This window comes from Zonotrichia leucophrys, chromosome 13 (assembly GCF_028769735.1).
Source record: "Zonotrichia leucophrys gambelii isolate GWCS_2022_RI chromosome 13, RI_Zleu_2.0, whole genome shotgun sequence".
Classification (NCBI taxonomy): domain Eukaryota; kingdom Metazoa; phylum Chordata; class Aves; order Passeriformes; family Passerellidae; genus Zonotrichia; species Zonotrichia leucophrys.
Genome location: NC_088183.1, coordinates 3,616,563 through 3,632,525, shown reverse-complemented (window position 1 = coordinate 3,632,525; position 15,963 = coordinate 3,616,563). Strand labels below are relative to the sequence as shown.

General features: G+C 51.6%; 2 protein-coding genes across 2 annotated transcripts in view; one reads left to right on the top strand and one right to left on the bottom strand.

Moving 5' to 3' along the window:
* The window catches only part of LOC135453652 (serine protease inhibitor Kazal-type 5-like), a 104,147-nt gene that overhangs the window by 44,173 nt on the left and 44,011 nt on the right, over window positions 1-15,963 (bottom strand). The window lies entirely within an intron of this gene.
* LOC135453850 (pancreatic secretory trypsin inhibitor-like) lies at window positions 7,350-12,394 on the top strand. The gene is made up of 4 exons (XM_064725303.1): window positions 7,350-7,476; window positions 8,883-8,923; window positions 9,489-9,601; window positions 12,255-12,394. Exons 1-4 carry the CDS (start codon window positions 7,422-7,424, stop codon window positions 12,322-12,324), a joined length of 279 nt encoding a protein of 92 aa, XP_064581373.1. The 5' UTR covers window positions 7,350-7,421; the 3' UTR covers window positions 12,325-12,394.

Below are 15,963 nucleotides of genomic sequence, written 5' to 3'. Positions count from 1 at the left end.
AAAGAGGATCTTGGCAGGGATGAATAAGGATAAGAAGGAAAATCATACTGCAGGCAGCAGCCATGGGCTTTGGCAGCCACTTCCTCTTGTAGAAGGAAAAACCCAATTTAAAAGCTGCTTGGGGAAAAGGAGGTTCAGCAGTGGATTTTTTCATCTCTGTTACCAGAGCCAAAGGACTGCTCCTCATATCCCTGATGGGCTGGAGACAGTGCCTTCACTGCAAGCACCTCACTCTCACAACCAGGCTGGGAACACACAAGGCATCAAAAATAATGTCACATTTATTAGGGAAGCAATTCAAGTGCAAAACTCACCGAGGGATACAAGGAGCTGACTACATGCAGAAATCAAAGGGAACCCTTGATGGAAAAGAAATGTTTAGCCACTATGTTCAAAGGCTCCCTAAATCAAAGACAAACTCCTTCTTTAATCAAGGCCATTGACCGAGGCTGAAAGCACAGAGAGCTGCCAACAATTCCCGCAGCGTCGCTTTTCACAGCAGGGCTGCAGGTGCTGATGCTCTTATAGCCTGAATCCTTCCCCCAGCATCCTGTATCTGTGTCCAGGGAGCAGCTCTTGGCACTCAAAACACAGCAGTTTTGTGGGGACAATAAACCTCAGCCATCCAAACATCCCATGCTCCTTTTTCAGCTACAGGAAAATTTCAGCCTCCGAGCTCGAGGAGTCATTAGGAGAAGGATCAAGTGTTAATTGGGCTGTATCTAATCTGAGCCCGACCCAGGGGTCAATGGCTGTTAGTTAAGTTTATCAGCGGTGTTTGGCCATCATTTATCAGCTTTGGGGAGGCTGGGCTGGGACAGGTGTGCAGCGTGCTGACGCACAGAGGGCTCAGGGAATATTGATTTTCCCACCCGCCATTAACGAGCGTGCGTTTGTTGCGGTTAAACCGCACCAGGAGATGCTGCTGGGGAAAGAGCTGCCCAAGAATGAGGTGCACAGTTATGAATGGACTGGTGAAATATCATGGATCTCACGGTGCCTTGTGGCAGCACAGCTCTGAGGAAAAACCATCTCTGGAAACAGGCTCAGTGTTTCCCATCTCTGCTGAGCTTTATGTTCAGAATCAGAGTCCAGCAATGTCATCCCCAGCTCTGTCTCGTGTCTGCTGCTTGTTTTCCCTTTCCTCCCAAAATCTCTCTTCTATCAGTCTGTGAAAAAGCCCGCTGCTCATTTTAAAATCTCTCTATAGATCACAGGAAGAAGAAATGATGACAGAAATTAAAGCCTTATTTCATAATCTGCATTGGTTTTCTCTTCCTATCCTCACCTTTCTAATTTTTTTATAGGCAATTTTTCCTGTGGAGCTAAGCAGGCTGAGAGCTCTCCACTGGAAAAACCTCATCTCCTCTGTTTGGGTAAAATAGCACAGTGAGCTGGACCAAAGAGCTTCAGCTTCCTCTAGCCATATATTTCATTGAAATCAGAAGTATAATACTGGTTTTCCTATTTCTGGGCCAGTTCTGGGAGCAAATCATTCATCAATAGCCATTAGTGCTGCCAATGGAACTCACAGGAGTAGCTAAAAATGCCAAATATTTCTGGGGTTGTGATGAAAGTCATTTGCAGTATATTTGGTTTTGTTGATCAACTGGCTTACAGAGTGATGGAAAATATTACAAAAGGTTGAAAAAAAACCATTGACAAAATGTTTTCAAGAAATTAGGGGGAAATGTGAAAGTATCCTGTATTTCAGATCTCCACTAAAAAAATCTCCTAGTCCTGGAGACTGGATTAGCCAAGGACCACAGAGGGGCTGTTGCTTCTCTGCTGGTTTCTGACAGCTTTTGTGGAGAATATCAGTTCATTCAGTCTTGTTATGAACCTCTGCAAGTATAAAGCCTCCACAGCCTTTTGTTGGTCCAGCAGCAGTGTTTGTCCACCCTCATGGTTTTTTCCTGCTATCCCGTTGGGATAACCCTTCCTGCAGCTCCTCTGCCATCTCCCAGCCTTGCTGTTCAGGTCTGGAGGGGCTTTGGCTCTGTCTTCTCCCCATGTCCTGCCAATCCTCCACCTCCTCACACCATCTCTGCAGCCAGGACAATGCGCCCAGAGCTCACCTGGGCTGCAGCCAACTTTCTAAAGAGCCATTTTCAAATATCATCCCTTGAAACTCACCTGAGGGAAAGGGTCAGACAATCACAGCATGGTTTGAGTTGGAAGGGGCCCTAAAGATCATCCAGCCCAACTCCCTGCCATGGGCAGGGACAGTTTATCCTGTCCAAACAGTTTATCCTGCTCCAAACCCTGTCCAGCCTGGCCATGAATATTCCAGGGATGGGGCAGCCACAGCTTCCCTGGGCAATGGACAGCAGCTGCAGGCACACAGGATCCTTTATGCAACAGCACCAGGCACTGGAGATCCAGGATCCTCATCCAGAGTGGCTCATTCCAGAGCTCCTAGATTACCTCAGAGTGAGATCCAGCCCTGGACAAGGGACATGTGGTCCTTGGGAGCAGAGACAGAGCTGCCTGAGCTGAGCAGAAGGACAGATTAGACTGGATCATCCCCCTGAGTCTGTGACCCCGAAAGGACAGGGACCATATGCTTCCCATCTGGTGAAGCTCCGTGGAAGAGGGAGTGGGCACAGGGTGCTGCTTCGAGTTGGAGAAAGGGGGAGTGATTTGCTGGAGGAGATTGAAATCTGTGTTTGCCCAATTATCAGCTGCAGTGCTTAATCACTCTGCCCTGGATCTCCCCAGCAGCCGCAGGGGCAGTCGGGTGTGGGGGTGGGAGGCAGATAGGATTTAATAAAGAAGCAATTTTATGAGGAATACTTTGCTTTTGGCACTTTCTGTAGGAGTGGGAAAAATGATCCTTTTTTCTTCGGTAATGCCGGGGAAAGCAGGAAAAGCAGAGCTCCATGTTTCAGCTCCTGAGGGATCCACTCTGTCTCCAGCTCTCAGTGCCTCTCCTTCCCATGGAGATCCTGCAAGAGCCCCAAGGAGAGGGGCATCAGAGGAGAAAGGGGGAAAGCCTGTCCCTGCACTGGCCCAGGGTCCCACCTGCAAGGGACAGAGCCCCAGGGTCACCAGAGCTGGCCACAGCCCAGAGCCATTCCCAGCAGACTCTGCCACCACCCAGTAAATCACAGCAGAGGGGAAAGGGTTCCATGGGCTGAGCCCGTGGGGTTTGGTGCCACTGAGAGGTGGGAGAGCGCAGGAGCTGGGCTGGGAGCTCCACCCCAGCCAATGTCAGCCAGGAGCCCTCACAAGCACAGAGCCTGTCCCCAGCACATTCATCCTCCTTGGGAAGCGTTTGAGTGGCATCCAGTCACAGCCTCTTCTGAACGGCCCAACAAGCTGTGATTTATGTGATGTCTTTGTCCTCAGACACTGCTGTCAGCAATACCCAGGCTCAGGCAAAGCTGCTGATGCCTGCAGATTTCCAAAGGTCTCTCTCATGGACATGCTGCCCTTGCTGAAGGATAACAAACAGAAGCTTTAGTAAAAGTAGAAATGATGTTTTGGTAATGTTATCCTGTAGCCATGCCCAGCCCCCTCCTCTGAAACCAGAGGTCCCAAGATTTCCAGAACAGAAGAGAAAACAAATTGATAATCTGTCCTGGGCTCCAGAGATTCTCCTGCAGCAGGAGAAAATATGTGATGCTTTCTCAGCAGCTACTCACAGGATCCCTTTTCCTAAACTGTCAGAATGTTCAATATCTCCCATGCACCCAAAGCAACAGAATAGCTTTCTCAGCATTAAATGGGAAAGAATCCAAGACAAAAATCACTACCGATCAAATTATGGTTTGGGTTTGGGTTTTTTGCTGCAGGAAAAATCAGTGTTTGAGCAGTATTCCCTGGACAGAGGAGCAGCTGATCCCTGCACACTGCTCTCACCTTGCTGATGCAAAAGGGCTTGGTCTGGCTCACACACCTTTCCAAACCACCTTGGATACCATGGGCAAGGTCTTGGCTACACCTGCAAGATCCAGCCCTGGCAGGTAACACAAATTAAGGCATTTTAACTTCTAAATCCAACACAAGCAGCATTCTGGACCCAAGAGCTTTGAGCATCTTGGGAACTGGTTTTTGTGACATCTCTAATTTTCACATTTGCATCAGCCTTTCTCCAGATTTCACCCATCCCACCCACTGCAGGGCAGCAGCAAAGTGCCCAGCTGCCTTGCTGAGATCCTGAGCCCTGAGGAGCCTCTGGTGCTTCAAGAATCCCAGGGAAGGTCCCCACAGCCTCCACCAAGGGACTCAGGGATGCCACCAGCACAGGGCCATGGTGCAGGTCTTGGTCAGGTCATTCCTTGGGGAAAGGGTTGGGAGTGCACAAGGAACTCTGCTCCTGCTTCAGCCCATTCTCTCTCTGCTCCAGGAGAAGGCTGGAAAATGTGAACACCCCTAATGAGCTTGTTGAAAAACACCATTATTTGGAAGAGGTTTAAGAATAATTTGTGACTTCTGAGCTGTGATCCATGATCATCTGGGTCTGGTTTATGATCTTTGAATGCTTTGGACTGGTGACTCTGTTGGTTTCCTGAGGCACTGGTGGCTTTCTCTTTGTACATCAAGTCTCCACAGAAAACCAAATTCCAGCCCTGGTTGCAACAAGTGATCCTCCAGCCTGTCATGGAGGGACCATCACAGGGAAATAGGTAGTTTCCCAGATTTTTAATCCCCCTGCAATGTAATTTTTTATCCCTTTGCAGCACTTTACTACTGAAATGAATGTAACTTGAAAACACTCAGGTTTGGCCAAAAGACAACACAGAAATTCATCCTGCAGAAGGAGAATCACCTCTTCCTGCTGCTCCACCTGGGGGCAGCCCTGGCAGTTCAATTTGCCTCCTTACCCACTGCCCCTTCCCCTCGTGCCTTGTGCAGCATCAATTCTCTCTCCAAGGGCTCCCAGCACCCAGGAGGAGACACCAGCAGCAACTGCAGAGATTTGTGTCCCAGCCCATGTGTGGTGGCCACCACCCAGCAGGGTGGCCGAGGGGACACCATCCCATGCCAGCCCCTGCCTTGGGACCCTCCTGTCCCCTCCGTTTCTCCACGGCAGGCTCAGCAAGTCACACAGCATGGCTGGCACAGCCACCTGACTCATTCCTCTCGACTCCTCCAGCTGATGTGTTTGGAGGAACACGCTGCTCTGACAAGGTGACACATCCTGAGAAAGCCCACACTGCCGAGCAGGAGCACCCAGTGCAGCAGCAGCACTCGCAGCTCTTCTTCATTCCTCCCCACTCAAATGAGCCCCAAGCATTTCTGTTTGATTTTCCTGAAGGAAATCGAGTTGTTGTCAATCAGGAGAGAGGAGCCCTGAAATCCCCTGGTTTTGAAGGCGTCTCATAAAGGCACAGCTGTCAGTGGAGACGCTTGGAAAGGAAGAGCATTTGCTAAGGGAGAAACTGCATTAAAACCCAAGTGTGCCTGCTGTTCAGCTGCAGCCTATGCTGGAATCTTCTTCTGGCAGAGGCAACTGCCCTTGAGTCTGTTGGTTTGGCTCAATTCGTTGTGGAATAATTAAGTTCAGTCCATTGCACTGCATAATCTGGAGTTTCTTCAACCTTCCTCAGTAGCAAAGTACTTAATCTCATCCAGCTCTGGGAGCACTTGGGAACATGAAAATCAGCCAGTGCAAAGCTGTCAGGAGCCTCAGCAGTAAGAGGATGAGGAGAGGAGTGTCCAGGAGGCAGGGGAAGGTCAGCCTGTGCTTTGATGCCTCTGGCTCCTGGAGGGAGGAGAAAACCATGGCATCACACACCCTGAATGTCCCAGGAGCCAACACAGAGCTGCCACCTGCAGAGCATAAACAGTGAGGATGTACCCGTCAAACTCCAGTCTGGAAATGCGCCTGGATGTTTCCAAGGAATCTGAGGGAAATCGTTTCTGTTCCTGGACAATCCAAACTATCACATTGCCTGGCTACAGCAAGGATCTTCAAACTGAAAAATGTGTTTTACCAGGAGTGGGCACGCCCCAAACATGGGTAATCAGAGAAGCTCTTTTCAGCACTGCTCTATTTACATGTCTTAGATTGAAGAGGAAAAAAAAAACAGGGGACAGTGTTGGACTGAGGGGAACCTCTTTTAGCTATAAAAAATTATCTCTCCCCCCCTTGCTCCTCTGAGGGTGATAACACCACCTGAACAACTGTCCCAGGCATGCTAAAGGATTGTTTTCTGTGCTCAAAGGTCCACTAACACCCAGCCCAGCTCCTGAGAGCTGCTGAGCAGTCATGCCCAAAGCCAGCTCTACTCTCTGAATTAATAAAATAACAGATGCCACCAGGAGCTGTTCTTTCTGCCCCATGTTGCAGGTCAGCCCAGGGAGAGCAGAGGGAAACCCAGTGAAGAGGGAGGAATCAGCCCATGACCACTGAAGCAAAATCAAAAGAGATGTTTATGGCAGGGGAAGCGCCCTCCAGAGCCACGCTGGGAATGAGGCATCCCTTGGACAATGGAGCAGCTGCCAATGGAGCTGAGATTTCTCCCTCTCAAACAGCTCCTTGAATTGCTCTTGGCATTGACTTTTTCCTGTTCAGCTAATTAAAAATCTGTCTTTGAGTCATAAGCCCCCATTAGTAATAATTTGCTTTGCACTTCTCCAGTGATTTATGGCTGAGATATCAAAGTGCTTTAGAAACATTAATTAATCCTTCTAATCCCCGGGGGACTGATCCACTCTCTGCAATGCACCACTGGTGGTGTAAGTGTGGGAAATCCCCAGGGTTTGCTCCCAATGCAGGCAGGGAGAGGGGAAGGGAGCAGCATCTGACCCAGCCACGCATTTCAGCTGCTGTCTGCAGTCAGAGATGTGCAGTCAAAACAGCAGCCCTGCATCCGCAGCCACGAGCAAGCCCAAGGCACAGCTCTGAGTGCTCTCAGAGCCATCCTTGCTCCCATTCCTGCCTGCCCAGGGGGGCTGCAGCCCCCCAGTCTGCTCTGTGGATCACAGCAGGGATGGTGTGCGTGGATCAAAGCCATCTTCACCCCGAGGTGGCTCCAGCAGAGAGCTTCACCCTGCATGGGCAGCAGCAGGGTCATTCATCAAAGCCACAGCGCTGCCAACTGCACTTCCCTGTCCTGCCCTTTTCTGCAATCTTGGTTCTTTGTTGCTTTATCACAGCACGCAGACCCAGGCCTGACCCCCACACCTGGGACAGGGCCCCAGCCCTTGCTGCAGATAAGGATGATTTCCTCCATTGGCTTGGCACAGCTTTCATCCTTGCGCCCTCCAATGAGCCAGGTGCCACCTGGTGCTGTCCCCACGCTCTCAATGTTGTCACCACAGCCCTGCAGGGTGGAGCTGGCTCTGTGGTGTGCTGCCAGCAGTGGGGAAAGGTATAAAGGTCCCAGCAGAGTGCCAGAGTCAGGATCTCTGACACACCCAGCAGTGTCCCAGTTTCCCTCTGCTGTGCTCAGTAGAACATCACCTCCACCATGAAGGTAGCTGGTGTTTTCCTGCTCCTCTCCCTGGCACTCTTCTTCTACCAAGGTGAGTCCAACCTTTTGCTTAGGAGCTGTTTCCTCTCCTTGCTAAAGCTCCCAGGTTGGGAAGGGGAGTGTGGGAAGATTCCAGCTGGTGCTGGGACCTTGCTGTGGCCCTGGGCAGGGAATGCTGCAATGGCCAGTGTGCATTACACCTGTACCTGTACCTGTGCATTAAACCTGTAGCCTTTCAAAGGCTACTGCTACAAAAGTGAGCAGACCTGCTGCTCTTTCTTCAGGGGTAGGATTTGTCCTGTAACTGGTGATTTCTAGGACAGTGTGATCCTTTCAGAGTGAATAGGTGCTATTCTGGTTTTAAAAAAGCAAACCCAAGAAGACAGGAAATGAATCTATGCAAGGGAAAATGCAGCTCTCACTACTAAAGCCAATGTTTAAGCCAACTGTGTTTTCAAAATCCCATATGGTGCAGAGGGATGAGAACACGAGCTGTTGCTGCTCCTCAGGTCCTGCTTCAGTGGGCTCATTCCAAACAGGAGGGTGCTTCTGAAGCAGGTCCTCTGCCATCCTGTTTACTGCACAGAGGCTGCCATTGCAGGGCTGTCTGAGCACAAAATCTGGGCTCATTTCAGATGAGCTGAGCACGTAGTGAGCTTCAGCTCCTGGGTCTGGAGCAGTGCCGGCCCAAAGTAAAACCACTGAAATATTAAACAGTGTGGATATCAGCTCCTCAGCACCAAAATGCTTCACTGCCACTGGGCTGTGCTGGTTGTTAATACAGATGTAGTATAAATCCTCCATGTAGATGACTTCTGGGTTTATAACAAAGCCCAGGATCAGCTTCTCAGTTGTCTCTTTTGCCAAAAAAAACTTCAGGTTGTTTTTCAAAACACACCCAGCACATGTTCCACCCTTGTGATCCCAGCTGCCAGCTCAGCTTCTCCATGGGGAAGCCCAAAGTCATGGCTTGATCCCACCAGCTTTGATGTGAGACCTCAGGGTCTCCTTCCAGTAGAGACTTCCAACAACTTGTCTTTTGCTCTGCTTGCTTGTGGTAAAAATGGAATAACAGCAGGAAGATCGCCCTGGATTTACTGCAGCACCTGTCCAGTGGCAGCAGGAGTTTCTCAGGCACTCATGAACATGTGGTAAGACAGGACAGAAGCCACCTTAGCTCCCTGACAGCTGGCAGGTGACATCTCTGGAAGTGCACTTTGCCTTGCATCATTACATGTTCCTGCCAGGGGAAGGAGGGTGACACAGCAGGGAAGGATTCAGCTGGGAAACGTGGGCGATCCAAGGAAGAAATTATTTTCTAGGACAAAGGTGTTTGAGTGAAGACACGCAGTCCTCAGCCTAAACTGTCTTTATTCTGTCCCCTGGAAACCAGCCCGAGTGATGGGTGCTAAGGTTCTTCTCTCCCTCTCTCCCTGTCTCTCTCTCCTGTTTCTCTAGGAAATGCCGAGATGGATGCAGCTGCTTTCAGAGGAACCGAGGTAAAATTTCCTCTTTTATGTAGCACAAGTGAGACAGCACTAACCCAAACACTGGGGCTAAATACATTGCAGATACAGTGAAGCAGTGAGTTGATAGCCCAAAACTGCCAGTGCCTGGGAACCCCCTTCCACCTGCAGTGCCACAGCAAAATCCCAGTGATGATACTGGTTTTCCACTCCATTTCCCCCAAACACTGAAAGAAAAGTTCCTAAAAAGCCAAATATTGCTGTTTCCTGCCAAGAAAGTCAGAAGTGCCCTTAGTCTCTGGCTTGCAAGTGAGGACAGGTATTGCTGTGGCATAAAAACAAAAACTGGGAAAACATGCTCAGGCAGTGAAGCACTATTTACTCTGGACTGTTACTCCCAAGGGTGTGCAGCAGAGCCAGGTGGAGTTCAGCTGGCCAAGGGTGGCAGATGGTCCCAGTGTTTCTGAGAGCTCACAGCAGAGCTCTGGGGATGGGTTACAAAGACAGACAAAATGTGCACTTCTCTGAGAAGGCAAAGCTCCTTTGCTAAATTGAGAACAGGCTTAACATTTTCCAAATTAACCTTTTGTGCCTCCAGCCATCTTGTGAGAATTTCAACCTGGGGAGAGGGTGTACAAGGGAGTTTGACCCCATCTGTGGCACGGATAACCTCCTGTACAGCAACGAGTGCCTGCTGTGCCTGCATAACCTGTGAGTATCTGGAGCTGCTGCGAGTCTAAATGCCACAGAGATGAGGGGATACCACACACACATATCTGGGATTTCCTAGAAAGAAAGCTGCCTGCACACAGCTGGGTGGAGTTTGGGCAGTGAGCCCAGCACATCTGGCACGGCTCTGGCCTCCTGCACAGCTGCTGCTGCCGCTGCTCTGAGCATGTGGGCTCCAGCTGAGGAATCCTTGTGGCTCCAGCTGAGCAATCCTGTGTGATTCCAGCTGAGCAATCCCGTGCAGCTCGCAGCACACACGCTGCCCACGAGCAAAGATCTCCCCACACCTGCAGCTGCCAAGCAGCAGCGAGAGCTGGCAGGCATCCAGGACCTCAGACAAATGGCAGAGTCCTCCAAGCCTGCCCAGATCTAGCGCGCGGGCTGAAGAATATTTTTCCAGATGACCTCAGATGTGTGGTGGCTGAGGGAAAAAACTGTGTTTTTTCACCCCAGAAATTTATGGCTGAGCTCTGCTTTCTGTCTTCTCTGCATATGAAAGGACACAGTTTGCTCTGGGTATTTTTAAGAATGAGTTTTATATTTAATCTGTGCTGGTGCCAGATTGCACTGTTCTAGCAGAAGGCCAGGTCCAAATGCTAAGGGTGTCTCTGGCAAGACTTGATACACTTCATCTGGCTTGGGCCCTAGGTAATTTAAAATATATTTATACATTGGAAGCACTCTGTGTCAGACAAGTGAAGGAATTACTTCCAACTCAATGCTATTAAGTGGTTCAAAAATCTCTTTTGGGAAGATTGAGTCTTATCTGGAGCCAGATGCCCCAGTCTGCAGGGCTAAGGGAGCTTCACCCTTGGCTTCACCAGGTGTAGGCAGGGATTTCTGGTGATCAGGCTCACAGGCCCATCTGCCATCATGTAGCAGAAGCTCAAAGTCCAGCTTTTCTGTCCCTGGATGCGTGGGTTTGTGGAGCCAAAATTCTGCTTTCAGGAGCATTGCCTCCCTGCTAACTCTGCAGGAGCAAGGAACAGAATCCAGATCACCAGGAAAAAAAAAAAAAGAGCCTGGATAAATATTGTCAGTTGGGTTGTCCCCTCTCTGCTTCATTAACCCAGGCTGCTGCCACATATTCTGCAGCATTTGCTGGTTCACCTTTCAAGGCTGAGCGTGATGCAGCCAGGCAGAGAGAGGCTGAGTGGGATCTCCTCAGCAAAGGCACCACAGCTAATGACCCAGCACGGCCTGGCAGGGTGGTAATGACCCTGCTGGAAGCCAGCAGCCCAGCACCAGCTGTCCCTGCATTGTGCAACAGATGGGGGTGGGAGGTTCATCAGACACAACATCATTAGGGCTCTGGCCATGGACCAAGAGCAGGGTAAAGTGAGGGAGGAGGGCTCCACAGTCAGCTGGGCAAAGCGGCATCCAGGATGCTCCATCTCCCCAGAGCAGGGCAGAGAGCAGCTTCACAGGGGATGGGAGCTCACAAGATGGGAAATTGGGGTACAAGAAGGGAAATTGGGGTACAAGAAAGGGAAAGACTGAGCTGGTGGTGGATTCAGAGCCAGGCAGGAGTCAGAGGAGGGATGGGATGGATGAGAAGCTGGTGCTGCATCTGCCTTGTGTTGACAGGCACTGCATTCCCAGAGCTCCCAAAACTCCTTCTTGTGCAAGCTCTGAGCAGCTGCAGCTGGAAATGTGCTGCTCCTGTGGGCCACAGCCCCCAGCCTTGCAGCTCCCCTGTTCTGTTCCCCAGTGATGCAATTCTGAGGTTAGGAGCAGCCTTTTGGCCAGGGCCATCTGGGCTCTGGAGCTTTATTCAGGACTCTGGAGCTGCCTGGTGCCAAATGTCCTGGGGGAGAGATAAATGGAGTGTCCTCATCTCTAAAGCCCTGGCCCATGGGGACCGTTCAGCCAGCAGGCAGGATGAAGTGTCATTTGCAGTTCTGTGAGTGCAACTGGCCTGACAAGAGCTGGAAGGCTGCAAGGAGCCAGGGAATGTCTGAGCATCTGGCGGGTCCCCGTGGCAGCGGCGTCTCACTTGTCGCCGTTGGTCACCTCACTGTGACCGGCATGCAAAACGCTCCTTGCAAAAGGAAAATCATTTCACCGGCATTTCTCTAACGCACCTGAGAAATGGATCTGTCTTTCCAAAGAGGAGAACATCATGATTCCGTGTGAGAATGGAAGAATTCATAGGAATCGTGTTCACTATAGGGCAAAAAGAAGAAAATAGTTTTTTAAAGATACCTTTTTAATATTTTCCTCACTTTTGCTGCAGAAGCAATCAGGAGGGGAGGCTGGGAGCAGGCCAAACCCAAGTGAGACACAGTGGCAGTCTTTTGTTTCTAAAACCCTACAAAACAAAATCATAACCTTTACTGTCTGCAGTCAGACAGGCATTGGAGGTGTCTCAGCGCTGTCCTGCAGCACGGAGGTGAATTATCCTGCCAGGAGGTGTCAGAAAGCACTCTTGAGCTTATTGGAATTAATTAACACATGTCCATGGTAACCCTGAACTCCCTGTCAAGAATATGTGGCCTTGCTTGCTGTGAATAACACTTAGATGATGATTTAAGCAGTATTTTCCTCTCTTTCTGTCTTTTGCCCTCTGAGCCAGGCTCTGCTGTGTCTCAGGGACCCGAGGGCAGCCCCCCAACATTTTTAACCTCTCTTGCAGGCAAAGGAACGACCACGTGCGCATCAGGAACAGAGGAATGTGCAAAACTCCCCGCAACAACCTGGCTTAAACTGGGCTGAGAGATCAGGGCACAAAGCTGTCCCCTCTCCCATCAAACCCCAATAAAATGGAAGCATCGCCACGTCTTGTGCTGGGATTTATTACTCACACAGCAACCCCCTTTCCCCAACACTCAGAGCACCTTCCTGGAAAATGTGGTTTGTTCTGGTGATGTCTGTAAAGAGCTGGGAGCAAATTACAGACAGAGCCCCAGGGAGGAGGCTGGGATGTGCCCAAGGAGGGTGCCAGGCTCTGCCAGAACAGGGAGGTTCTTTTTTTGCATCAAGAATTTTGTTTTCCTTTCCTAGATTTCCAGTGTTTGAGCAATAGATTTCTAGCATTCTCATGACCTGCAATTGCATTTGCTAAATACAGGGCACTAAAGGCCTTGCTCCAGATCCTTTGCTAGGAGAAAGAAACCAACAAGTCCTCTCCATGCTGACCCATCTCCAGCCTTGTCCATGTGCCAGTGCCCCATGACATGGTCCCTGTGCACCAAGAGTCACCAGCCTCACACTTGTCCTGCAGGTCACAGCTTCCCAGTGCCTCAGAAAACCAAAAAGGTTCCATTTTTCAGGCAAAATTCTAATATTTTTTCCCCTTTACTGGTCTTGGTGAGCTTTGCTGCTGGCACTGATGACCTGGCCTGAGGGCTGTGGGCTGGCAGGATGGGAGATGCCTTTCCAAGAAGGATTTGAAGGTGCTGGTGGAGAGGCTGGACACGAGCCAGCAGTGTGCACTCACCAGCATTGTCCTGGGCTGCATCCAAAGCTCTGTGGGCAGAGGGTGAGGGAGGGGACTGAGCCCCTCTGCTCTGCTGAGACCCTCCTGCAGTGCTGCACAGCTCTGGGGTCCCCAACATGAGAAAAACTTGGGGCTGTTGGAGCAAGCCCAGAGGAGGCCACAAAGACACTCCAAGGGCTGGATCACCTCTGCTACAGAGCCAGGCTGAGAGAGCTGGGAATGTTCAGCCTGGGGAAGAGAAAGCTCCTGGGAGACTTCAGAGCCCATTCCAGTGCCAAAAGGGGCACCAAGAGAGACTTTTTACAGAGGCTTGGAGCGATGGGACAAGAGGGGATGGCTTCAAACTTACAGAGGGCAGGGTTAACTTAAATATCAGGAAGAAGATTTTTACCATGAAGGTGGTGAGAAAGTGGAATAGGCTGCCCTGCCCAGAGAAGTTGTGGAACCCCATCCCTGGAAATATTCAAGATCAGGCTGGAGGATCAGGCAACCTGGTCTTACTGAAGACGTCCCTGCCCACGGCAGGGGTTGGACAGGACGCCTCCAATGCTCCCAGCGCGCCCATTCCGTGGCTCCGCGGTGCGGGTGCGGGATCAGCGCGGGTCCGGGATGGAGAGCGGGGCCGGGATGGGGAGCGGGTCCGGGATGGGGAGCGGGTCCGGGATGGGGAGCGGGTCCGGGATGGGGAGCGGGTCCGGGATGGGGATCGGGTCCAGGATCAGTGCGGGTCCGGGATGGAGCGCGGGAGGCGCTTTCGGCGCTGGAGGCCGCTGTTGCTCCGCAGCCGGGGCCGCTGCCGGAGCCGAGCCCGCAGCTGGATCCGCAGCTGGATCCGCAGCTGGATCCGCAGCTGGATCCGCAGCTGGCGGAGGCGCGGGGGATGCGCGGCCGGGCGGTGCTGGCCCTGCCAGCCCTGTCCGGAGCCTCGGAGCCGCTGAGCTGCGGTGGCCGAGGCCTCGCCAGGTCCCTGTCGCCCTCCCGGGACCCGCGGGCAGTCTGGGGGATGCTCGGACAGGAGCGGCCCCGGCGGGTGCGCCCTGCGCTGGAGGGGTGTGACAGTGTCACAGCACTGCCGGCTGCTCCCGGAGAGCTGGGCACTCCCTGCTTGTGCCAAAGGCTGTCGTGAGTCAGCCCAAAACAGCCTGGGATGGAGCATTTGGAGTTGGGGTCAAACCCTCGTGGGGTTCCCGATGAGTCACAGCCCTGCTGTAAATGACTGTTGGTGTCTGGGGCAAACCCAGCGCTTTGTTCATAGGAAATCCTGGACTTCACTGGGGGTAGAAAGATGAGTTTTCTTTATGAAGTGGCTGAAAGAAACACCAAAAAAAACCTTAAAACAAAATAAAGCATGATCCATCTGAGAGAGCTCCAGTGCTCATTTCAGATTTCAGATGCAGCTGGAGGGGGGGAAGCACAGGCTCCTCTTCTCAGATCTGCCAAAGAGTGTCTGCAGCCGAGGGAGAGATGAAAAACGACTCGCTTTGCCCACATGTAAAATTAATGCACTAAAGGTGGTAGTCCCAAATAGGCTCGGGACTGTGAATTGCCTTGACATCTTTGCACACAGGGGATCCTGGAAAGATGCTTCCCACAGCTGGGATATTGCTGATTCTGCTGCATCATAAGAAATGGAGCATAGCTTTTATCCAGGGAGATCTCTTCCAGCGAGGCTGGCAGGAGGGGAGACTGATCCTCCCTACACTTCTTTCACTGCTCTTGGATTTTTTGGCATGGCTAAGCCCACCTTAGCCCCAAACTCATCCCAGCTGATTCCTTCCACCCAGCAGAACACTGAAATGTGCACTGAGGCCAGTTTATGCCAAGCAAAACATCTTTCCTGCCCATGCCATTTCTGGGAAGCATCACCCAGTGTTAGCCAGGAGCGTTTCTCTGATGGAGTGAGGTGCTGCCCGAGCCTGCAGAGCAGCAGGTCTCGTCAGCCCGCTCGGCTGAGCACAGCCTGCGTCTCCCCAGGCACTGTTCTGATGAGAACTGGCATTCCTGCTAAATGTCAGCCACATCCGTTTCACAGCAAGGTCCATATCAGCCTGCAGATTATGGGAGGCAGCAGGCCAGGGGCCACTCTGCTGTTGTGCACAGCAGGGGCACATCAGGCAGAGCAGTGGCAACTTTCCAGGAGGGAATTGTTCCTGTTCATATTTCAATTTTGGCTTGAACAAGGGCAAATCTGAGTGCAGGTGCAAAGTTTAGGCTCATCCTCAAAAGCCAGCCTTCTGCCCCCATAAGAGTTTTTCCCTGAAGCTGAGGAAGGGAATGCTTCATCCAAGCTGCTCCTCTGCCGTCTGATCCCCAGCAGAGCCTGGAGCTGTCCTGCCAGCAGCAAGCCTGACTTTTCTGAGACACCAGCTTGCTTCCCTGCGTCTCCATGATGCTGCTTCCAGTGCTGGTGAGCTGGCAGGGACAAACAAAATGGACAGTGACAGGAACAATGGCTTCAATTCTTGGTTTCTTTGTCTAAATCTCTGCAGCTCTTCGGGCTCCTTCCCAGGGCAGTGCTTCTGGCCATGTGCTTGGAGCCCTGAACACGTTTTGAGTGATGCAGTGAGGGAAAAACAGGATTTGCCAAATCAGTGGAAAGGCTCAGCCATCCACCTCCCCTCTCCTTCCCTTCTGGCTGCTCCCAGAGGGCTCAGCCAGGGCAGAAAATGCATGAGGCCAAGAGCACATGGTGAATGAGGAGAATCCCTAAGGATGGTACAAAGGGTTCGGAATTTACTGCCCTGAAGAAGGTCAGGCAGAGGACAGCAACACAATTCCTGCCCCAGCCCCACAATTCCGGCCCCAGTGCCTCAATTCCTGCCCCAGTCCCACAATTCCTGCCCCAGTGCCTCAATTCCTGCCCCAGCCCCACAATTCCTGCCCCAGCCCCACAATTCCTGCCCCA